This window comes from Lepisma saccharinum, chromosome 1 (assembly GCF_977018435.1).
Source record: "Lepisma saccharinum chromosome 1, izLepSacc3.1, whole genome shotgun sequence".
NCBI lineage: Eukaryota > Metazoa > Arthropoda > Insecta > Zygentoma > Lepismatidae > Lepisma > Lepisma saccharinum.
In genome coordinates, this window is record NC_139229.1 from 212,806,821 (window position 1) to 212,832,809 (window position 25,989).

At 35.7% G+C, this 25,989-nt stretch overlaps 1 protein-coding gene across 2 annotated transcripts; it reads left to right on the forward strand.

The window, feature by feature from the left end:
* Positions 1–37: 37 nt before the first annotated feature.
* Positions 38–25,557, forward strand: LOC145978933 (E3 ubiquitin-protein ligase MARCHF8). Of its 2 annotated transcripts, none has more exons than XM_083111929.1 (5): positions 38–276; positions 5,985–6,120; positions 12,555–12,646; positions 19,595–19,775; positions 20,444–25,557. In XM_083111929.1, the coding sequence occupies exons 2-5, from the start codon at positions 6,031–6,033 to the stop codon at positions 21,284–21,286; spliced, it is 1,206 nt and encodes a 401-aa protein (XP_082968055.1). In that variant the 5' UTR covers positions 38–276; positions 5,985–6,030; the 3' UTR covers positions 21,287–25,557. The 2 variants fall into 2 exon arrangements, with proteins under 2 accessions (XP_082968055.1, XP_082968064.1); XM_083111938.1 differs by having other exon boundaries at positions 263–389.
* Positions 25,558–25,989: the final 432 nt, after the last annotated feature.

Genomic DNA, 25,989 nt, shown 5'->3' on the forward strand with positions numbered 1-25,989 from the left:
ACAGCTGATTGGAGCATATTCGCAGCCGACAGAAGAGCCACGCCCACCGAGTGGAAATGCGCAACCTTAGTTCTATAGAGCAAATTCAGTAGAAAGGATTATAATTTTTAAAATTGAATTATAACGCATTACCAAATCTCAATATGTTAGTTACAGGACAATGCCACTTCTTTAAACCAGGAAACATTATATCTAGTGGCAGAATATCGGCAATCTTTTAAGTTATGGATCTGTGACGTAGGGAGAAGGCTAGTCGCTAGAAGGAAAAAAACAAAGGTAAGAACTGCAAGTGGACTCCATCGGTTCAAAATAATATCAAGCAAGTGTATTCAGTGCTACTTGTGATTTAAACGTATTTAAGTTAGAGGAGAAAATGCAAGAGGTGATACGTAAGTATACAAATTTGTCTGTATCGAATGGAATTAATAAGAATTTAAATATATGATCTATTTGTTACGACCTTCGCTAACCCGGGCAACAAGCTAAATGGCAAATGTTAGGTAATCTCTTCACCGAAATGTAGGGTACGGAGCTTGAGAAGACCAAAATAGATATAATAACAATTGGTGTTAAATAACATTTCTGATAAAACAGATGATCGTTGTTTTCACAAAACGCAATGTTTTTTGTGCAGTACGGGAACATGTTGGTCTAGCTGGTTCGTATTATTATTATTTTTTTTAACGATACGGCTGTTTTCATTTACTTTATTATCTTTTCTCTTTAACATTTATTTTATTTTGATAAGGGAGAGTATTGTAAGCTTTGCAAGCAGTAGAGACAAACAATAAATTCAGACGTGCATTATTGTTTACTTTAGGCTTTTTTAAATAGTAATTTCTTTGTTTTTCTTTATATAAATTCAAATAGAACTAGAACATAAAAATGTGATTACCAGATTAATGACCTGACATGGTAAACGCATTTGAGTGCTGTAGTATACATTGGCTTCATAGTGAAGTTCACCTTCAGTATTTGTATTGATGATGGAGCCGAGGGCTGCATTTTTCTTCATATTCAATCATAACCTGTCCGTACTAGATGGTTATAAACATGAACACTCATGAGACTTTTTATACCCTACAAATGTATATTTACCGCCAGCAACACTTCTCATAACATTACTAAAAGAGTTCAATGATCCATGCATGTATGCACGTTGACTTTTACCATAAAGTATCGCATACATTAAAAGTTGGAACGAGTTTACAATACCGGACCACTCTCCAATTTCTATGAAATGTCGCCTACTCACTAATTGTGAACTCCTAAACACGAATCTGCATGTAATAATTGGCGGTCAAGTATGGAAATCGAGGAAAAAACGAAATAAACTATGTTTTCTTAACGTAACGTAACCCTACGATAAGAACAATAGCTCCACGGAAGACGCCATTTTCCCAACATGAAGAAATCAACAGGCAAGACAAGGTATAGGCTAAAATATTAATTTTTCTTTGTATTTATGCTAATGGAACCTAACCTAACAGGCCTAACCTAACCTCGTAGGCATTCCTCGTCTTACGTCAGCAAGATTGTTGTGCATAAAGGAAGACCATTAACGAATTGCGAAAGAAAGATGGTTCCGAAATGCTGTGTAGGGACAATCAGCGTGGTAAATCGCAAGGTTATTTTACAATTTTAACAAGCGACCGCCGAATATGAACGTCAGTTACGTCATCAGGACACCGAAATTAGTAAGTAGGCGAAATTTTATAGAAATTGGAGAGTGGTCCGGTATTGTAAACTCATGCCGTATTTAGTATCCCTGAAACGTCTGAAATTCCTTTATTTTCTTCTTTTTCACATTGGTACTTAAGGTAACAGTTTCATACATCAGAGACAAATTTCTTCAATTTTACACAAGAAACTACTTACGGAAATGAGTTTCTCCAAGGTTTACAACGTTCGTCGAGGTATTTTCTTTCATCGTGGAATATACGTATTTGACCAGGAAATCATGTATTTTTCAAGAGAAATATCTCACCGACGCACAATTGCCATTGTTTTCATTTGCTTGCCCTACGACAACCAGATGCTGCGTACATTTGATGATGTAAGCCCTGTCAGCATTTCAACCCTCCTCTGTTTTTTTTTTTTTTCACTATGCTTGCCTAACATAACCAAACCTATTGGTCAGGTACCGTGCATAATGGTTCGTGGGGCTATCCGTCAGCAGCTATCCGTGTAATGTATAATTTCCACCGGTGACTAACACGATAGTAGGTATTTTTCGGTGAAGAAGGTTGAAACACTGTATACCCACAAAGTGAGTCAAGATGTGCCTGCCATATTGTGTGTTCCGGGAGCGAAGAAAGGAATTTTAAAAAAAGCACTCAGAATGTGAAAGAAATTGTGTTTGTTTTCGTGTAAAAAGCATAATGGCACCTTGCACTATGTTCCGCAATACACAATTGGTAATACGAACCATGGGAAACACAAAATATCCGATTTTAATGTGTCTCCGATCTATGAAACTGTTTCCGTACTTACGTATTCTGCATTCCTAAGGATTCTTGAAGGTGCCATTTCGTTTTTTTTTTTCATGCAAATTTTCTACATATCGAGTAATTCTTGTTTGTTCGTTTTCGCTTGTGCTACACACAATATGGCGAAGAAATCTTGACTAACGTTGTCCATGATCAGTGGTTATGCAGTGTTGCAACCTTCTTCATCAAAAAATACCTACTTTCTTGTTACTGATTTTGTATTTTTTCCAGGTTCGAAAATCCCACAACCATGCATGTAGCCCCACGAACCATGCGCGACAAGGTTAGGTTAGGCAAACATAGTTAAAATTGTCATCTTCAAAATTGTCATGTTCTTGGATAACAACGGTGTGGTTGGAAACACTGACCAGGGATTACATCATCGAACGCACGCACCATTTAATTCACGTAGTGGAAGGACATAGAGGCAACAGCTTTCGTGCATTGGAGAGACATTAATCTTCAAAAATACATTATTTACAGGCGAAATAAATTAAACACTTTCGCTACCTTTCAAAAGTGTATGGAATGTTAGTTCGGTAAGTACTTTCTCCTGTAAAATTGAAGAAGTACGTTTCGGGCATACTAAAATTTTACCTTGCGTATAAAACTGAACACTTATGTTTGAAACAATCCATCTAAAACATTTAATTTGATTCAGTGGGCTTTTTGCCAAATGCATGTGTGTAATTGCAATGTTCTGAAATCTCACTTGGAACAGTTGAATAACAGCAAGTATATTCTGTTTTTCCATCATGCTGTGCTGGACCATGAACCTAGGTGCCACAGTTTATCTAAAGGAAGCTATGGTAAGGATGTCGAATCGACCCTCCCTAATGAAATATGTATGATACATCATTGGAAAGGGTATATATCAAGGGTTCCAGAAGTGTAGGATTTATGGTGAGGAAACAATTCGAAGTTAAAGAAAAAACATAGTATGAAGTTGGAGAAACCGTCATTATAAATGAAACATAAGTAGCTTAATTTACGTGCAGATGTAAGGCTAAATGACTAAATTGTTATGTTAATACATTTACAGTGTATTTATGCTAAGAGAACTAAACCTAACATGGTAGGTGTTCCTCGAGTGACGTCACAACACTAGGTTGTCCTCACGTTGTGCGCTAAGTGAGACAAGTGAAGTCAGGGTTTCCCTTATTGCATAATGCTAGGACAACCTTGAACAATAAGAATGAACAAAAAAACATATATTTCCCAAAGAAATTGAAGGAAAAGCAGTTTAAATTATCTAATGAAAATCATAAATACGAATGAAAATATGAAATAAACGAAACTACTGGTAAGTTTATTTGCTTAGATTCTGTTCACATCCATTTGCCATTCTTCCTTCAAGTCATGACTTTCAAAACCAATACTTTTCTATAAAACTACTACAAAATGCAATGCATAATACATGATTCCACAGATTTAGACTGTGAAAATTACGTTACATAGTGTAGCACCAAAAAATTACTCCACTATAATACATCTATGCGAGCTAAAAACAAATATCGATTGTATTCTTGCCAGGCACAGGGAAGACCATACTCTCACCACCACCCAGGGGTATACCGCAATACCCATGAATGTGGGTAGGACTAGCAGGATGCATCATTGAACAGTGGTGCAATGAGCTTCAATGCAACATCAGACTATTCCAACCAGAAAAAGTCAGGACTAGCAGAACGCAGCATCACTGAGAGCCACAGACATAGAAACCATAGCCAAGTGTATCAGTTGCTGAGAGACAAGGTTAAAGGAAGCCAGCCATAGTCATTGTCTGGGAAATCATGGACCTCAACCGGGACTCGTGCGTGAAATCTACTCTCAAAATGCACATCAGCCAATAGAACACTGGGATCCAGAGTGAACAAATTACAAGACAGACTAAGTTCCACCTCTTAATACGCACATATTTAACCTCATCCTTGGTCTCTAAACAACATTCCCTGCAGATGAGAGCAATGTAAGTGCCCAAAATGTTAGATGCTGTCGCTGATTTAACCTGGCTGGTAACCCAAGAACACTTGCTCAAAAGAAAACACATCCATTGTCGCCAAGATTCACATAAAACCTTCTGTAATTAATTCCTGAAATTGTGCTATTTAAATTGTGGAAATATCTCTGTGGTCACTTGAAAATGTTCTCCGTACGATTGCACTTAGACTCTGACCTGCCTCTCACTTCCCAACACAAAAGTCTCTTTCCAGATTTTCAGTTTAAGAGTCTTTCATTCTTGAAGCTTTCCTGGCGGCTAGTGATGAAGAGGTTTTCTCAAGATATCAACCAGGTGATTTCCGAATAGGCTTCTGAGAGCCTCATCTTCAGGGATTAAACATAATGTGACCATTGTCTGAAAGCATTAATTTTTACATGCATTAATAATTAAAGCAAGTCTAAATCTCTTACTAAAGTACAGCTTCAGTTTTCATCTTAACCAGTCTTATGGTAAGGTTTTTTTATTGAATTAAAGTATCTATTTTTCTTAATTTTCAACTAGCCTATACCTAAGTAGGGGCACTTAAATAATGTTAAGAAAATAGGAAAGAAAGGTCAAGAAAAATTTTGGATTGGTTATTTTGGTAGACACCCTGCTCTATCAACCCTTTCGTAATTTGTCTAATGTCGAAGAACACAGTCAGGCTGTGTAAAGCTATTCGAGAAGGAGTTGTGATTTTATAGTAGTTTGTATGATTTTGTAAATAAACCATTTTTATGAACAGATCTGGGGAAAGAGTTCATTCACATTAATTAATGTCTTTGTGTTTGGTGAGTAATTTTTCTACTATGCATGTTCAGCTTACACTTTAAAACTTGATTTTATAACCAGTTTTACAGGCACAAATAAATTGTTATGCTTGATTTAGTGTTCCCCTCTTCAAGTCTTTCAAAATTTCTAAGATGTAATGTTGGTAAAATATTGAATACAGTAACACTAGCATATGCAGGATTTTTTTTCAGCAGGCACTGGATTCTATGGAATGTAGGATACACAATAAAATATTTTATAATTACCATGTTTAACCTTTGTTTCAAAAGTTGTTGAAATACAGATATGGTAATCAGCATCATTTTAAATGTTTTGAAGGGGGCTGTAACCCCATTAGCTTCCTTCCCCCTCTCTCATGGATGCAATTTATCTAAAAATTAGAAAATGGGGCTGTAAGTATTACACCCAATTGTCAATATTCATGTACACCGTAGTACACCCTGGACTGCATTTTCAAGTGGACTTACAGCCAGTATAATCCTCTGTATGGCTGTGTGTGTGATTTGTCCTTGTGTGTGCTGAGTGTCCCTTTACAGCCTTTGCTTAAGTGCTGACACACTCAAAATTTCAGGTTCAATCAAGTTAGAGAAGGAACATCAAGTGCATAATAGTATATTCTTGGTATGACCCTAATAGACAATTAAGTTCTGTATGTCATAAAGTTCTGCATTTATTGTTGGCTTGTCCTTCATCTTGGCATGAACCTTTGTCTTTCTTTTCAGACAGAATGAATGGAATGATGGGCTAATAGTGATCAGAGCGGTTATCATGCCGCTGCAGCAGATAAGTGTATCTCCATTGGATTGGGGTAAGGAGAATTCAAACAGTGGAGCCCAGCCTCCAGATTGGAGATTGCAGGTCAGTGAAATGATTTCTTTTGTACTCATAAAATTTCTTAATATTTTGAGTTTCCATTACAATGCTGCTAAATGTTAGGTATGCCAGAATTCATATTGCAAATAGTAATTCTTACCTGGACAAGAATTTTTCTGCAATTTTTCACCTTTTTAAGAGATGCATGGAAGAAGATTGATAGTCAGGATGACAGTACTGATAATTTTGCAACCACTTTACATTTAGGCACACCCAGATTATTTACGTTCACAGTATAAAAAGTATAAAAAACTTATGTGAGTGAGTATAATAGTCGTAAAACTCCTTGAAGATGGCGTTTCGCGAAGCTACGCTTGTTTACGTTACTGCTTGTGAGGTTTCCATACAAATACAAAATATACGTATTTTTATAATGCATATTTGAATGCAATGAAGCTTGTCCTCATTGAAACTAATAGTGCCAAGATTTGAGAAAGGTTGAATGACTAGTATTTTTTGTTTTTTTTTGTTTAAGAAAAATGAGCAAACACTGTTAATTTTCAGAATTTAGATTACACCTCTTTGTTACAGAAAAATTGGCTTAAAAATTCTGTTTTGTAAAAATTGTGCCCAACCTTTCACCTAAGTTTTAGTAGTAAGAAAGTGATTTTGAACAAAACTTATTCAAATATCGTAGAAAGAACACTGCAGTGGCTACAAAATTAATTTTGTTTCAGGTCTCTATCTGTAATGGCTTTTAAGATATTAAAGTTGCCATAAACACCCACATGAACAAAATTATGATTCATCATACTCAAACCAGCCGTACCAGGAGAACTAAGTGCAGAAATTTGGTTCTGATATTCTAAAACCTGTCAATTATTTTTGAATTGGATCATTTGATCTGTTGTGAATAGAATTTTGTACAAATACGTGGAAATTGCAAAAAAAAAAATTGAAATGTTGCATCTCCCCCTCCCCTTTTTTTGGCTCAGAATTTGAACCAATAACCCTGAAGACACCAACAGAACTGTTTATCAGGGCAGCTGTAAGTTACAAACAGGTATATGTACTATATTGTTTCTTATTGACAATCATGTCACATTGTATCTAAAGATATCTGTTTGGCAGTTACACGGAGATAGGTAATTTGCTCTGATAAGTTTACTTTTCAAATGTGCAGGGGATTGGCCTACAGCATTTTAGCCCAGTGGAGGGGCTGCTTCCTTTCTGCCTCTGGGCTTGCAGTGAGCATAGCTTAGCTGTTCTGCTCTACGTTTTACGGGTAGAGTTAAAGTCTCTCACTCCAACCCCCAACCTGGGGGACCAGGATTTTCTTTCGGGGTTTACTCCCTTTGCCTTTGAATTTCCCCTTCTCCACAAGGCAGTGGTTTCCCTCTTCCGCCATCTCTGCCGTTCCGAAGGTCTCCTTCTCCGCCACAGATGTCATTGAGGTCTTCACCGTAACCCTGGCAAAGGGCCCTTACAAGGTGCTACCATCCGGGGCAGACCAAGGTTTTTTATAGAGGTATTACTTCTCTAGGTTCCTCAGCCGTTGAGATGACCATCCATCTTCTTCCGCCTTTGGAGCCGTTGACCGTTAGGTTGCTTCTTAGTCTGGCTCTTTACCCGCTAGCCTGCCTGGCATGGGAGACCCTGCCAGTAACTATGCTACCGCCGGTATATCCTAGGGGATCATCAGAGCACGCAAGCCCCATCACCAACTACAAGGTCCTGCAACCACTAGGTGGTTGTCCCCACCTACAACCTACAATGATTAAAAGAAGAACAAGAGAGCAAGCCGGACAGATCACGACGACGACGAATTGGCGAGGATATGGATCAGTGAATGTTGGAACATGGAATGTAAGGGGTCTAAATGGGAAAGAATGTGAATTAGTAAGAGAGATAAAGGAAACAAAAGTGAAATAACTCGCAGTTACAGAAACAAAGAAGAAAGGTAATGGAATTGAAGAACTTGATGAAAACTTTCTTCTATTCTACAGTGGAGTACCAAAACAAGAAAGAGCAAGATCGGGAGTGGCATGTATGATACATAAAGATAGAAAGGAAAATGTCAAGGAATGGAAATTTATAAATGAGAGAATAATGACAGTAGACATTTTAGAGCAGAAAGAATTAACTCTAGTGATTCTATATGCCCCTAACGAGAATGAAACTTCAAACAACAAAGATCAGTTTTATGAAATACTACAAAGAACTATTGAAGACATAGATAAAGAAGTTATTATCCTAGGAGATATGAATGCCAGAGTGGGAAATAAAACTGATCGATGGGGAAAAGTAATAGGAAAGTATGGAGAAGAAGTTGTAAATAACAATGGAGAGAGACTATTGGAACTCTGCATAATAAATGATCTGATTATCACCAACACTATGCATATACATAAAGACATACACAAATATACTAGAGAAGAACCAAGTAGAAATGAAAAATCTATAATAGATTACATCATTGTGCGGAGAGATATGAAAGAGTTCATAAGAGAAGCAAGAGTTAGAAGAGGGCCAGAAGTAAACACTGATCATAAACTTCTCGTATTAGATATGACCATAGGGTTTAAAAGTAAGACATCAAGGATGAATAGAAGGAAGAAAACGATAAATTACAACGTAAGAGAGAAGATAAAGGTATACAAGTTGAAAGAGAAAAATGTTCAAGAAGAATTTAGAAAGAAAGTGAAAGAAGAACTAGCGAATGAGCAAGTAGAAGAAAGAGAAGAGGACTTAGAAAAACTCTGGAGTAAATGGACAGGGGCAATAATATCTGCAGCTGAACAAGTATGTGGAACATCTAGAGTAGGAAGCAAGAAGGAGATAACAAATTGGTGGAATCCAGAAATAGAAGCTGAGGTAAAAGATAAGAAAGAAAAATGGAAGAAATACCTGTCTGTGGGTACTCTGGAGGCATTTGAAGAATATAGAAAGCAGAGGGATAATGTGAAGAAAGTGGTTCAAGAGGCAAAGAAAGAAATGTGGGAGCAATTTGGAAGAAATATGGAGCAAAATCATAAGGAAAATCAAAAACTTTTTTACAAAGTTTTGAAGAACATGAGGAAACAAAAAGATTGCCCTTTAAAATTTATATATGATGAAAATAAGAAATTATTAACAAATTCTGAAGAAATAATGAAAAGATGGAAAAACTACTTCCAAAAATTATTAAGTGAAAACGAAAGAAACGTATCAAATGAGGAGGAGGAGGAGAGAAGACCTGAAGAACCAGATATACTAGATGTGGAACAAGAAGTAATCACAAGGGGAGAGTTAAAGAAAGCTATTAGTAGAATGAAACTAGGAAAGGCAGCTGGTCATGATGGCATTGCACCAGAAATGATCAAGTATATGGGATAGGAAGGAGAAGATCTGTTGCTCAGAATAATAAATGTGGCATTGAAGGAAAAGAAGATAGTGAAGGATTGGGAAATATCAATACTAATACCAATATATAAGAAAGGAGATAACAGGGAATGCGGAAATCACAGAGGTATTTCACTACTCGGTGTGCCTGGCAAAGTCTATTCAAGAATTTTGGATACTAGACTAAGATAAGAAATAGAGGATAAATTAGAGGAGAGACAAAGTGGATTCAGACCAGGTAGAGGTGTCCAAGATCACATATTTACAATAAGGCAAATAATAGGGAAAGTTATAGAATACAATAGAGAATTAAACCTATGCTTTATAGATTTGGAAAAGGCTTTCGATAGGGTGCCATGGCAAGAGCTATGGAAAACCCTAAAGAAAAACAATGTAAACAAACAATTAGTAGAAGCAATACAAAGTTTCTACAGAACAAATAGATGCTATGTCAGAACTGGCAATAACAGATCAGAGGAATTCATAACATCAACAGGAGTAAGACAAGGTGATATTTTATCCCCATACTTGTTTATCATTCTAATGGATGATGTTCTGAAAGAAATAAAACCAAAGATGAGAAAATTCATAGTAGGAAATTGGAAACTGAAAACTGTAACTGTATCTGAACTTTTATATGCAGATGATATTGTATTGTTTGCAAATTCACAAGCAAACCTACAAAGAAATTTAGAAATAATAAATCGTAATATGTCAAAAAATATATGAAAATAAACAAGGATAAAACAACTGTGTTAAGGATAGGGAGAATAGAAAAACCCTGCATAATAAGCCTTAAAATTTCAGAGCTAAAACAAGTACAAAGTTTTAAGTATCTAGGTGTTACAATCAATAGTAATGGAAAAATAGATGAAGAATTAAACACTCGAATAAAGAATACAAACAGATTATATTATGCCATAAACAAAGGATTTTTAGGGAAAAAGGAAATAAGCCAAAAAACAAAAATGATTGTGTACAAATCAACTTATGTACAAACATTGATATATGGAAGTGAATCATGGATAATTAATGAAAAACAAAAACAAAACTTACAAACAGTAGAAATGAAATATTTGAGAACAGTGGGAAAGACCAGAAGAGACAAAATCAGAAATCAAACAATCAAAATAACATTAAACACAAAACCAATATATCAGGATGTTGCGCAAGCACAACTCAGATGGTTTGGACACCTCAGCAGAATGCCTTGAACATCGAATACCTAAACAGGTATGGGTATCTTTAAAGGTAATGTACTCTAGTCACAGTAAAAAATAAGGATCCAGTGCTTGCTCTCCCTTACTCCTATCAGCAAACTTCTTTTCCAGCCTCTGGTTACAAATATTTTGCCACCAAACTACGTATTTGGGTTTAGATTCCTATGTGGTGATGGGTGTTACTTTGTGTTTATTACTTCTCATCTAATCACTGAATCTAGCATCATCTACCTTCCCATGGAGGGCACTACTTTATGTAGAAACTTCTGTAACTTTCTTATTTTAATGTCACTTTTGGATAAAAGAAGTGGTGAGAGCGATTGTGATAGTGAAATTGATTAAAGAGCACTTACAAAGAAAAATATCCACAGTAGGACTTGAACCTGGGACCATCGATGGCAAGTCCAACAGTTAACACTGACGTGATCAAAATCCTTTTGGCAACAAGTAATGAAGTATAAAGTCAAAGTAGCAGCTCTACTGGAGACAAGATGGTTTGGAAAAGCAACATTTAAGACAAAATAAAACTACACAATAATGTACATTGGCAAGGGTAATGGAAAACATGAGGTAGGATTGACCTTTGCAATTGAAAACAATCTAAGAGGGATCATATTGAACTTCACACCCCATAATGAAAGAATGGCTACAGCCAGAATAAAAACAAGATTTTTCAATCTTAGCATCATCAATGTAATGCACCAATGGAGGAAGGAGATGGAGAAATCAAAGACCAGTTTTTCACAGGCATAGAAAGGACTTATATGATTCACAATGATAAAACAACATGAAGATGATAATGGGAGACATGCAAAAATAGAACAAGCAAAGGAATATAGAGATACATCATGCACTAAACGAGTAACACTAGTGGATTAAGATTGATAGATTTAGCAAGATGCAAAAACATGAGTATCAGCTCAACATGTTACAAAACACAAAATGACATGGGCATCTCCAGATGAAGAAACACACCATCATATAGATAATGTCATAATAGATAAAAGAGGGGCAACCAATATTAGTGATGTGAGAAGTTATAGAGGAGCCTTCTGTGGATCTGGTTATTAGTTAATCTTAAATATGAGGGGCATACTGAAAGTAATGAGCAACAATTTTTCAAAGATCACTATCCATCAATACACACAAACAAAATAAATAATTGCAAAGCACAGACTTTACTGGATGCATCAAGGTAGTATGACGTCATTAGCTTCGATCCCGTGAGCGCAGGCAGTTGTTTCAAAATGGCTGGCAGTGAAGTTTCATTTCGACAACATGCAATATGCAAAGAAGAATCGAGAGGAAGGAGCCAAGGGCCAAAGTAGGCTGTAACGCCCTGGTTGAACTTAAGTTCTGGCTTCACAACAATTCCCACAGCTTAAAAAAGACACAGTTTTCAACTATACCTGAGCCACGTTAACTCCCAGCTCCCATTCACAGTGCAGAATGGTTATCTTGACAGAATCCTGTTTCCTTGATGGCTGCTTTGGGGAAGTGGGATTCTAAAGTTGCTACTTGTTTCCCAACCAGGGGGGAAGGGGGACAGTGCTAGGCCTAATTGGGTGTTTGACAGCAAGTTTCTTCGTAAGTAAATTAATACATTCCAATATAAAATTACTAAGGCTGTATTTGGAAAGTCTTGTTAAAAAATTTGTAGGGACATTTTAGAAATTAACACCTGTACACATATATACTTACATGTGTGAAGGTATGTAACATATATAAATCTTACGTGGCAACTTTCGTTTTATAATCTCTGGAGACATTATTTCCATATAAATAATATGGTCCATAATAAAAGAAAACTTGCTATTGTAAACTGTTTCTTCCCATAAATATATATGTGTGTGTGTGTGACTATTTTTCTCTTCATAGGAACCTGTTTATACTCCTTCAACACAGACTTTGCCTCAGGAACGTTGTGCATCACAAGCTTCAACACTTTCTAACAATCATGACATTTGCAGGTAAGATTAAGAAACCTCTTTAACAGTGTGAAATGGGTACATGTTATCATCATTTTAGAAGAGTGAATATATTTATGCCCTTGCTAAATGACCACATATTGATAACCAAGTAAAGGGAACCCTTAGTTATTTGCATTTTTATCTCTTATTAGCTGAATGAAACTTTCAAACAATTTGAAATATTTGCCAAATATGTTATCTGATGCATATCCATGTTACATATTTGAATTCCACAAGTAGGACCATTTTTTGTGCAATATGACACCATGTGTTATTAAAAAAAAATTATTATTTTTTTTAATTACAAGCATACCACATTGCTACAATGTGGGAGGTTGCAATTAATTGGTTTGTCACGTGTGACTTTTGTGTGAAATCTCCCCATATTACTTTAAAAATACTCCTTATTTCCATAATCTTCTTGCCGAACCCTGTGGCCGAGTGTTTAGCACATCACTCTGCGACGCCAAGGGTCCCGGGTCCGAATCCCGCTCGGGCTTGGTTGTTTGTGAATGTCCGTTCATCAATTTCATCACTCATTCCCATCTTCGCAAATTAGCCAAGAGGCACAAAACACGAAGTAAAATAAACTAAACCAATCAATCAATCATAATCTTCTTGTTTGCATCCTTGGTCTTAGAAAAAATCAACAAGTAGAAACTAGGCATCTTGCTGCACTATTAATGAAATGTCGGATAATTGCACAGACTAGCTAATGAACTACCTCTGTAGCCTTCTTAAACCCGAAGGTTTATGGGTTGCAGCAACACATGATTTCCATTTGTTCCTATCCTGGGCAAGATCAATCCAATATTTTCCATCCTTACCGATTTCCTTTAGGTCCATCTCAACATTATTCCTCTAGCTTCATATTAGATTTCCTATAGTTCTCTTGCCATCTTGTTTGCCAACAAGAATCCTGTAAACTCTTCTTTCCTCTCCCATTCGTGCCACATGGCCTGCCCATCTAGGTCTCCTTGATTTAATTATTCTAGTAATAATAGCACAGACAACATTCGAAATAAGGAAATATTATGCAGAATGTAGCCAAAGATGACTGCAAGTTATACATTACACTGTCATTGGTCATTCTTACACCAGTATATTTAAAGCATGACCAAGTTGTGTTGCCTGCTTTAATGTTTGCCATTCTATCTAGGGCTGAGTGATGCTGATGTATTGGGCGATAACAGTCTTGTTGCTATTGGTCAATATTGGTTTAAATTTCATGTGAAGTTATCTTGCACAATCCATGGCACTTTTGTGGAATCTAATTAGCCTGTAATTATGCATGAAGCATTACTTTATTTAATTTTTCACCAAAAATGTGTTGCAAAAGTGATTTCAAAATTAAATGAGGAGTGTAAGGGGTGACCTTCCTCTTAGTACACCCAATTGTCAACCTCACTTCCACATAGTACACCCTGGACTGCATTTGGCAGACAAACGAGGCTCTAGTGACTGGCACTATGGCCAGTATTTTGTGTGTGTTGTCCTATTTTTCGTCCTTGTGTGTGTGCTGAGTGCACCTTTACAACCTCAGCTTGTATCGAAAGTCAGAATATTTTAGTAACACGACACTGCAATTTTGCTATTTTAGTTATGGTAAGCGGCTGGACCCCGTATAATGTGACGGGTGCAAAATAGCATAAGTGCTGATGCACCCAAAATTTTAAATTCAAATTCAAAATTAAATGATTACTATTTTTTTAATGCATATTTCGATTTCCTTTTTGTAATTATGATGGATTGAAGTAATATAATTGTGTTGGAAACCATATATGTTAACACTGTATTTGTAATTATTCTGAACAATTCTTCGCTACAATGCTCAACCATTGCTATTGGTTCAGCCCAAATTCTGATAGTTTTTTACATCATAATTTATTTGAAACAATGCATTCTTCAAAGTAATTATGCACTCTAACAAAAGAAACATGACACTGAAATCTTACTCTCGTTATCAACTCTTAAATGAAATCTCAACCATGACAAAGATTCACCAAAATCAGTAACTTGAAAGCACTTTCCATATACTTGAAAATATTTGTGTCCCCATCCTAGACTACTGTTCACGCATCCAGAACATGACTGTCCAATCTACATAGGGTTACCCGACATCCGGTTTTTCACGGACATGTCCTACATTTTAGCCTTATGTCCGGCATCTGGGAGGAATTTGAAAATTATCATAAATGTCGTACATTTTGAGTGTAACATAATATTAATTGTGAAAATACGTGTTTCAGTAGAACAAAGAGAAATCATGCAAGTTACAAGTCTATGGACTGCACTGCCAAACTCAATAGTGAAATTTATTTTGATTCAGTTATTGCCCAAAAAGAAAATAAAAGTGTCTGCTAGAACAAAAGCGGAAACAATTAATGAACATCTTTTTGGGTCACTGTTCAATGCCTGAGAAAATTTCTTGCCTTGGGTCTTTATACTGATGGAACAAGGTGTTTCCCATTCTTATTCAATATTTTGATTGTAATGCAGGGAGAACAAAGATGTTGAACTAAAAAGTACTCGGGAGGAAACTTCTGGAACCATTTCAAATTACGGCAATTGCTGAATATTTGTTTGCCATTCCAGGTCATAATGAGAGAGTACTTTCATTACCATCAACACAACATGGGAGAATTTTTTTTTTCCAAAAAATCTGTAAAAAGTTTGGTACTGGGGTTCAGTATAATTTCAAAGAGTTTGATGGTTCAGTCTCTCATAAATATATTTTGACTAAACCTGAAATTGGCTCTTCTGAGAAGTACAAGTTAAAACATGTTTAGTATTGATTACAAATTTGGAAAATTTGCATTTAAGAATTCATTAAGAAATCATATTTTTTTAAAGGTAAAAAGTGTAAATTTTACAATAATTTCTAATGTGTTCTAGAAATGTGTATTATTTATTGTGAATGTTTTGTCCTACATTTTGACTTAAAGTCCTACATTTTGGGACATTATGTCCTACTTTTCCCTTATAGCTATCTGGTAACCCTACTCATACATGCAAGATCAACAGTGTTCTCAGCTTTTTATTCTCCATAATTTGATGTAGAGTACTAGTCATGAAATACACCAGAGTGATCTGCTTGAAAACCTACACATCAATAACCTAGAATCTTGTAGATGCATTGAAGATATGAAATTACTACACAAGTCAGTAATAGAAAGTTACAATGTGGCATCTCATTCCATAAACTTTTCTTCTGAGTGCCTAGACATGGAACAACAAACTTTTCACACTGCAACTTCATACAATGTCCCATAGGCTACCAAATCAGTTTAACAACATCTCAAACCAAGTGTATATATTCAACTCTTTTATCACCAATGTATTACTTTGTGTAGCACCATTTATAATACTTTTTCTTGTATGTACGCATTGCTTGCATTGTAGAATTATTTTCCTGTAGTTTACGGATTAACAGATTCTTTTTGTTTAAAAAATTACTAACCATTGTTATAACTGTATCTTTAGTTAAAATGAAAATAAATGTCTGATGAAAGGAGCATGTGTTCTCCTGAAACATCACAAAGAAAAACTGTTTTCTTATGCTTGTAATAACCGTAAACTACAGGAAAAAAATTAGCACCATTTAGTACTGTTCTTTGCAGTTTAAAATTGCTTCTGCCACACTGGTAATTTATGAATATTATTAATTCAGATTGCAGTTACTTTTGTAGTGTCTGCATGATACTGTGCAATACTTTTGCAGTCTAAATATCATATGGAAATTATGCAGATTGTAAAATTTTCATGAATTTGATTCCAACATTATGCGGAAAAGGTGGACTTTTAATATTTTGATTACTTCACATGTGAATCTATGAATATTTTAAAGGAAAGTCATTGAATTGATGAACTTTATTGCAATGGAATTCATATTTAAATACTCACATCTCCAAACTTTAGTGCAAATGACATTTGCATGGGTTGTGCATATGTATGTAGTAGTTTGATCATAGATGGATGCACATAGAAATGAGGGTCATTTAATATCACAACATATCATAGTTGTGGTCCTCCCCTCAGGAATTGAAGTGGAAGCCCGAATATGGGGTATGCCCTCTTCTAAAAGATTTGCACTTGGTGGTATTGGTTTGGCATACTCAGAACAATTGTGTTGAGCAGCTCCTGTGGTGGTTCTTTTTGGTGCATATCATCCCTGATGCCAGGCTGCTATGAGCTCTGAAAAGTAACTAAAGCATGCTCAATTGGGTTCAGATCAGGAAAGTTTGCTGGCTGGTCCAATCAGTGCAGTATTCTTCTCTTCCAAGTTTAGCCACACCCAATGCATGATGAAGATGATCATTATTACTGATATAAACAAAATCTGTTTTGGTAGCTTCATGGAACAGGCAAGCATGCTAGAGGATGGTGACGAATGATAATACCCTTTTGTGCGTGTATTGCACACAACACACAAATACAACCCCACAGATGTGATAAAAGTCAAATCTGGTCTCGGAAAGTTTTGAGTTTGACACAAAGTTGTGTCAGTCAAGTTCAGTGTATGGTCTAAAATAAATTAGGTGTCTGCCACAATGTAGGAAAACCATTTTATCACCCTTCAAAGTAGTCTCCATTGGACAAAATGCACTCTGGGTACAAACATGAATAGGAATTAGTCTTTGTTTGATATCCTACTCATTTTGATTATCACAGTTGCCTGGATGACGGGAATATTTGAACAATTCACCCTTCGGATCTAGCTTCAGCTCTGGGAATAAGAAGTAATTGACCCAAGCCAAATTCAGTGAATAGGAAGGATGACCCAGGGTGTAATCTTTCTCAGGGTGAGAAAAGCCTTAACAATTGCACTGATATGCAATTAAAAATTATCATGTAGATGAAATCGCTGGTTCTGTACAGTGTGGTCACACTCGATGAATGAGTTGCCCTATGCATGTATGTATGCATTTAAGTTACCTTAGAATAAGTCATGGGCTCAGGCTCTCTACTATTTTGCAGGTTTTAAATACCAAATTATTAGGACAAATACACTCGGTGGCAAAAAATATCACCCCCTAGTGATAAAATCTAATATTTTCTTTCAAACAGTATGTTTTATTTTTTATTTTTTTTGTAATGATTTTGACAATTGTACATACTGTATGGAATTTTAACATTTTCTGATATTTTACTTACCCTAACAATGACGGTAATAATGAAGAAAGCAACATTAAGCTTTATTGCCTTCCGCTATTGTTTAGTTACCTTTGTTTGGTATGATGTATAGTTCAATTGTTACATTTGTTTAGGAATTGGTTTGATAACCTCGCTGAAAGGTTTCTTGATCAGAAGTCTTCCTTCTTGCTCACACAAAGTACAGTATATCGAAATGGGTAGAATGCAGGGTGTTACAGATCTTAGTCCAAGAAAGCAAGGAAGGATACTTCAAATGTTAGAGGATAATGTGCCCGAGAAAGAAATTGCACAAAGACATTATATTCATCCAAAACCTGTCACAAATGTTGTTCGGCGGAATACAGAGACTGGAAGTACAGACCGTAGAAAAGGCAGTGAGAGGAAACAAGTTACAACACCCAGGGATGATAAAAAGTTGAAACATCTAGCAAAAGCTCACAAGCTTTCTCGTATACTGTCTACCCGCTGATTAGCTGACATTTGGAGCGGTGAAATCAGGAAAAAGGTATCGGAATGAATAATGAGAAGAAGGTGTGCCGAGTGTGAGCAAGAAGGAAGACTTGTGATCAAAAAACCTTTCAGCGAGGTTATCAAACCAATCCCTAAACAAAGGTAACTAAACAAAGCGGAAGGCAATAAAGGCCATAAAGCTTAACAATTTAATTAACTAACCACTTTCTTTGTTGATTTCTTCATTATTACCTTCATTGGGTGTGTTCCGAAAGTCTTAACGAAACAAACGCATTCAATGAAAATAACTTGGCTCGTGAATCTGGTGAAACCAGTTATTTTACAGACTTATGGTACACTCTAGGCAAAAGTGCAGGTGCAGCATTTTCTTTAGAGAAAGTTTGCGCATGGCGTCAGCGGAAGGAATGTCCTTATGGCAAAAATAAACTCTCCTGTGGACACTGTTACTCATTTCAATCACATTCTAAGAAGGCATAATCATCTTGTGCATGTTGCTTCATATCGGTCTCTGTTAAAATTATAATACATTTTCTGAACTAGTGCAGTTTGAATCCATCAGCATGCGCGATGTCTGAAAGCAGCAGACGATTCTCACGGAACAAACCAGCCTCGTGGCCTGTGCGTTTGGTGAATCTCGTTCTTGCACGAAACGCACGGAATGCGACTTTTGGGACAACATAAGGAAACTCACGAAACACATGGAAGCACTTATGGGACAACCATAACTCGTTTAACGCGTTAAACTCGTGCGACTTTCGGAACGGGCCCATTGTTAGAGTAAGTAAAATATCAGAAAATGTTAAAATTACATACAGTATGTACAATTGTCAAAATAATTACAAAAAAAAACATACTGCTTGAAAGAAAATATTAGATTTTATCACTAGGGAGCGATTTTTTTTTTTATGCCACAGAGTGTAGTGAACATGAAATGACTGGAAGAAGGTCACTATATTTTAGTTAAACACTCACTTAGTTTGAGAATATTAATTTCACATACAAAGATACTATGGTGAAGAGAAACTGAACACTAACTGAACCAATACAAAACCTTTGTCACATAATATTGGCATCAAATTAATGAACATTGTACTCGGGGAGGGAGGAAATGTGTGTGTTAACATTTATAAATATTCTGAACAACTTCAAATTGCTACAATGTGTCGATATTAATTCAACCTTAAATCTTAACTTTCTTCTTTATATTAATTTTTTTTATGATATCTAATCTGAAATCACTTACTATAATTTCATTTGAAGAGAATATATTTTTATGAACATCTTGAAGGTCATTGCATGATATCTTTCGTCCATTATTTTCAGAATTTGCCACTGCGAAGGTGACAGTGAAGTTCCACTTATTGCTCCTTGCTATTGTTCAGGATCTTTACGCTATGTTCACCAAGCCTGCCTCCAACAGTGGATTAAGTCCTCTGATATACGAAGTTGTGAATTATGCAAATTCCAATTTATTATGCAGAGCAAAATCAAGCCTTTCAGTGAGGTAAGTAGTGTGAGGATTATCATTCAGGTTCAGAATTTAGAATGTGATGACCTAAAAATTATATATATATATATATATATTTTAAAAAAAAAACTAAAACTTTAGGCATTAAAGGTGAGGTACAGTTTCCTTCAGTGAGCTCGAGAAGCTGTACTGAAGGGAAATCTGTACAACTGAAATTTTACATGGCTACACACAGCACATGAATGAAAATGAATACATCTTGATGGAAAATACCAAAATGTTGCTCTCATTAGTAATGACTTGAGTGATCATCCTTCATTCTCTGTGAGAAATACAGGGGAATTCAAACTCATTTAATAAACTCTATCTAGCTTGAAAAACTGCAACATGTGGAGAAATTCCTAAAAATGCCTAATAACCCCCAAGTTAAAAAGTGTAATTATAAACAATGTTTTCTGGTACAGACTGAAGGCAAACTAACTGCTGTGATATTTATCATCACACTCTCCAATCCCCAATGACTTTTAATGAACTTCCAAGCCTGTGAGCAAGGGATCATAGTGGAAACAGGATCGGTTTGGATCCCACTTTGAACTCTAATGACTGTACTTAAAGAGAGCCAAGAACAAATTCTAATTTTTTTTTTTAAAAAAAAAAATCATGCTTTATTTGCTGGTAATGCATTTTTTATATTTTTGTTTCAGTGGGAGAAACTTGATATGTCTGCAGTGGAGCGCCGTAAGCTTCTGTGCAGTGTGACATTCCACGTAGTGGCTCTGACATGTGTTGTTTGGTCTCTTTATGTTCTTATCGATCGTACTGCAGAAGAAATTCAACGAGGAATCTTGGAGTGGCCATTTTGGACCAAACTTATTGTTGTAGCTATTGGTTTTACAGGTGGTTTGGTGTTCATGTACATTCAATGCAAAATGTACATGCAGTTGTGCCGTCGTTGGAAAGCTTTCAATAGGGTCATCTTCGTGCAAAATGCCCCCGAAAAGGCACCCCCTCCGAAAGAACTGTTGATGGAACCTGAGCCGAAGCCGAACCACGGGAACGTTCTTTCGTGTTGTGCAGAAGTGGAAGTGAACATGAATTTGGAAGATAAGAAAACTGATAGAAGTGACAGTATAGCAGACAGCGGAAATGAACAAATTATTGCTAGCGAAAGAAATGTTCCTGCAGGCGAGATTAGTGAAACGAGTAGCCTTCTTGGTGAGGTAGAGACTTCATCGGAACGTGTTGCTGCTATCGGTCTTCATTCTCAGAGAACTCAAGATTGTGTTAGTGTGGCGGATGTTACTCCTTCCTGTTTAAGCGATCCGGGCGAAGTGCCTCAATCAGTGAAATCTAGACGCCAGTCAGCCCAGTCCCTCCCTGGCCGTTCTTGGTCTAACAGCCCATGGCCCTCACCATTGCCCGATCACGATGTGGTTGTACGCGATCGTAGAGAGATTGCTGGAAGGATTCAGTCCGGCACGAGAGCATCATTGGGCTCACAGTCTCCTCTACTATCCCAGGAAAGTAGCAATCTCAATACAAACTGAGCAGCGCATATAAAATTCTAATGATCCTAATTTACACGTTAGGAAGTTTGACTGAATCTCATATGTATATATAAATATGTTATATATCTGTGATGTGGTCGATTGCTGGTGATAAATAGAAACATTTCAAAAATATTTGGAGTAGCTTGAGTATTAGGATTTCATGTTTCTTTTTTATACGTTATGCGATGTGTCAAGTGACCGTTATACAATTGAAACAATTTGTGATGTTTGTAAAGACGAATGTTTGGGATCTAATTCACTCATATTTCATTTCCTTTCTGTACATAATCATTCAGTTTCAGTTTTCATCATTTCCTTGCATAATAAAATAATTAAAATTGTTGTCCTTTAATATTTATAGGATTGAAATGTGTTTGAACTATATGTACACTGATAAATTTTAAAAGTGCATTTTTATGATACTGACATGAATTACATTTCAGCATTATACAGGGTTCTAAGTTACATTTAACATGAATTTTTATGGTGCTGTAGTGTAAATGTCCAGAAATTTGTTACATGTTATACTGTATTTCCACTTGTATGAGAAAAAGTTACAGACAATGTGTTGTGTAAAATATTAAATGCATGAAGTAACATAAATTTTGTTTGAATCTGTAATCCTGTATCTTCCAATTGCAAAGTTTGACAGGTTGAGTTTTGCCAATTGTGAACTGCAGTAATGGTCAGAAACTTTCTTTGATATTCGTAAATACAATATTCTACATATGATTTTGTTGGGTGAAAGATGCAAGCTTGAAGTTTCTCTTAACACCTAAAGTCCTGATTAGCCTTACTGCGCACAAAGTGGACTTAAAACACCAAATCCACAAAAATCTTAACACCTAATGATGATGACTAACATTTCAAGTCTCACAATCATTATTTTTATCTTTTGACCTATTTAACATTATATGCTAGTAGCAACCAGATGTTAACATAACAGACCAAATGGATAGAGAATTCTGTTCTGTTGACAGACTTGCATTTGTATGATTTAGGGTCTCGAGAATTAATTTACTACAGCAAAGGTAGCAGCATGGTCTCAAACATGCAGCCATGTTCTTGTGTTCCAAGTGTTGGAACATGAATATATAGTCAACAACTTAGCTTGCTTTATAATAAGAATGGTCGTGGCAGAATTAGAAATGAAATATTCCAGAAACTACAAAGATATATGTGTGCCCATTAAATTGTTTGTAGTTTAAAATACATTATTCATACTTTACAATAATTCATAGTCTCCAAACATGTATGAGCAGTTTTTCTACATTTCTGTCACATTTTTTTTTCTATAGAAATTGAATTCACTTTGTTGCATAAGAATTAACTGGAGCATAGCTCTTCGGGAAATGGGGAATTAAGAAAGATTGTATTCTCTTCAGGATTTATGCCATACAGTTATTGCATAGTAAATATGCAGCAGCATTACATGAAGATCTTTAGATTTCCAGGGCTGGATAATGGTCAGTAAAGCCTGTATTTTTTGTTTTGAGACTGCAATTTGTGATACTGGTTCGGTGGTCAAGCTCAACTTTCGATCTCACCACTGAAGTTCTCAGGTTGGAGTTCCACCCTGGGCATAGGTGTTGTTTCATTGTGTCCAATCATTAATTTAATCTAATCATTCATTCTCAAAAGTGGCAAGAAAGCCATGACAAATAACAAAAATACAGCAATTTGTGATTTTTTTTCTGCATTTTGGGGTATGCCAGAAGGCTGCTAGAGAAAATAACATTGTCTTGTCAAAATGAGTCCTGTTTTTTTCAACTTCTTCCCCGATGAGCCATTGGTTGTGATTGCAGATAATGTATAATATCATGGGAGTGTAGAAAGCAATTTAAAAAGAGAATATGCACACAGAAGCAGGGCAGAAAACTATTGAGAAATGAATGAGGTCTTTAATAGCTTTTTCTTGTCCACAAAACAAAGTATAATAAAGACAATATGATAAAGACAAGTTTTGCCTTTCAGCAATTATATTTGACACTCATATTAGTTATGTTTTAAGTTTAATATTTTCTACATTACATGTTTTTGTACAATAATGAAAATACACTTCAACCCTCAAAAACATTAGTTTTAGTGTTTAATAAAATATGTGCGATGGATGACTATGGGAATCTGGAGGCCGGATAATATATTTTTTAATGAAATCCAAGTTTTTGAAATGCTAATTTATCAATAGGCTGTAATTTAATTGGTCTGTATTTTTGGTATTTTGGCCAGACAAATCAGTAATTTGAATCCTTTGACAAGTTTCCGCCCCTGGAATTCTTAATGCACAGAATAACAGCAGCTTGGGTGGATTTTTTCATAAAAGGTTGATTTGTTTTTTGTTATATTGAGTTGCTTTTCTGCCACTTTTGGCTAATTGCGACGATGAGGATGAGAGGTGATATGATGAAATTGATGAAGGGATATTCACAAAGAACACCCATGCTTAGGCTAGGCCAGGATTCCAACTTGGGACCCCTGGCATTGTATCGTACTATGCCATGGAGGTTGGTTCATAAAATGTTGAGCAAAGTTATATAAAGTGGTGCACCCACCTCACTTAGTATTGATTCTGTCAATTTCCTTGTTCTGTAATTGCACATAATGCAATTCAGTTTGTTATTCAGTTCTGTGTGGCCATTAATTCTTGAAGGTGCAAAAGATTCTAATCCCAGTGAATCTCTCCAGCACTGAATAAATGAATACTTCTTCATTTATTGATCCTGTACATACTACTTACATATTCACATTTGAGGAAAAGAAGAAGTAAAAAATAAAGATGCACAGTTTTCCAAATCCTCAAGATTATATTCCAGGAAACAACCATGAAGATCATTTTTCCTGCCACCTTTAGGCACAGTGAACTGGGCCAGTATATTTCACTAATAAAGTAAAATTATTCTATGGAGGTATATTGTTTTTGATGCTTTAGTACGATATTTCAGGAAATTGGTTACGTTCATCAATAAGAATCAACTGGAACATTTCTATTCAGAAAATAAGAAAGATGGTATGTTGTTCAAGATGCATACACAAACTGACCGACTACCTCATTTTTGGGTTATAAAGATAAAAGTTAAAGCTATCCCCTGGCCACTGCACCATGGCAAAGAGGGAGATGGTGGAGGTAGGGCCCACACATTCTTGCTTTTATCCAGAGTGGAGGTGGCGTTAACACCATCATGCTCCAATGGATGCCTTTATTCCTAGGTAAACCCTAGAGCTGCTTCATCAAAGACAGAAAAGTACCTATCCCAGGAATTGAACCTGGGACCACTGTTGCACATGAGTACCATTGAGTTACCAAATGGTTAGGTCCCTTGCTCTTGGTGTGAGTGGTTTTTGGTTAGAGCCAGGCCTCCAAAATGTTGATGTTGACCCGGTACTGTGTAAATTTTAGAATAAATTATTCTTCAAATGAATAGTGACAGACAAGTCCACAGTTGAAGAGCATATCAGTGAATATACTGATCAAATTTCACTTTATGAAAATCATAGCTTGTTTGGATTACGTTATTTGGATGCCATTAGGTAATAGAAATACATGTGAATGCTGCCAGTGTTAATTGATTGATAGAATAAAGTTATTCTACAACCTTTGGCTAATAGCAATGATGAGAATGAGTGACTCCACCACAGCGTTCAACACTGTTACCAGTGTTAACTTGGTATTGCGAAAATATCAAAATTAGTTACAATTTTCTCAATTGCTTCTTGCACACCCACCCCTAAACCGAAATATTCAGAACAATTAGAGAACCAAAAGATAAGTTGACTTTGAATTTCCTTTTAAGATAGTGATGTGTGCAAATATTTTTTCTTTGCATTTTTATGTACATAAAAAAAATCAGCTTGCTTAAAGTGTAATCATTTTAGTTTATTGTTTGAAGAAACTGTAGTAAAAAATTACATTAGTGAATTCCAGCTTGCATGTTTTATGCGCTTAGAATATTTTTAGAATAACTGTACCTATGAATATCAAAGAAGAGAATGGACGAAATAATTTGTCATTTTATATTGAACCTTTACATGAACAAAACTGAAAGCTTTTATATATAGATGTAACTGACAATCAAAATTTCTCCTTACTCTGTACTCCTGCATGAGTGTGTGTTTTTTTATTTAACTGTAGAAATTAGTGTGTTATGAGAACTAAAAAGTTGTAAATGACAATTTGTAATAGCAAACATTTACATTTTTTTTCCTTTTTAACATGAAGTTGCTGCTTGAACAGTGTAAAAAATCTTGTACAAAATAAATCTGAACAAATACATGCATCAATTTTTTGGTTATAAAAATACCAGTTTCACAATTTTAGTACCCCTCCCCCACCAAAAAAAACACCTAGCACTTTTTTAAAACTATTTTTACTTGGAAAAATTAACACACTTCTTTTAAGTAGCAAAAGTCTTACTGCCAGAGCAAAATGCAGATATTGTAGTGCAAGTAGACACTAACTACATTTCTTAATGGGCAAAGACTTAAGAAGATGATCTAAGCAACCACATTCCTAAACAGTGCAATTGTTTCATCTACGGAAGCTTTTACATTAGTCAACTGAAAAGGAATTTGAAACGTTATAAATGCTGGTAAAAAGTCAAATGTAAAGTGGAAAATCTGGAGAGATGAAGAATGGAATTTTGTACACTTAAAGATAAACATGTTAGCCATGTTGGTGTACTGGTTATTGAGGAATACCTTAC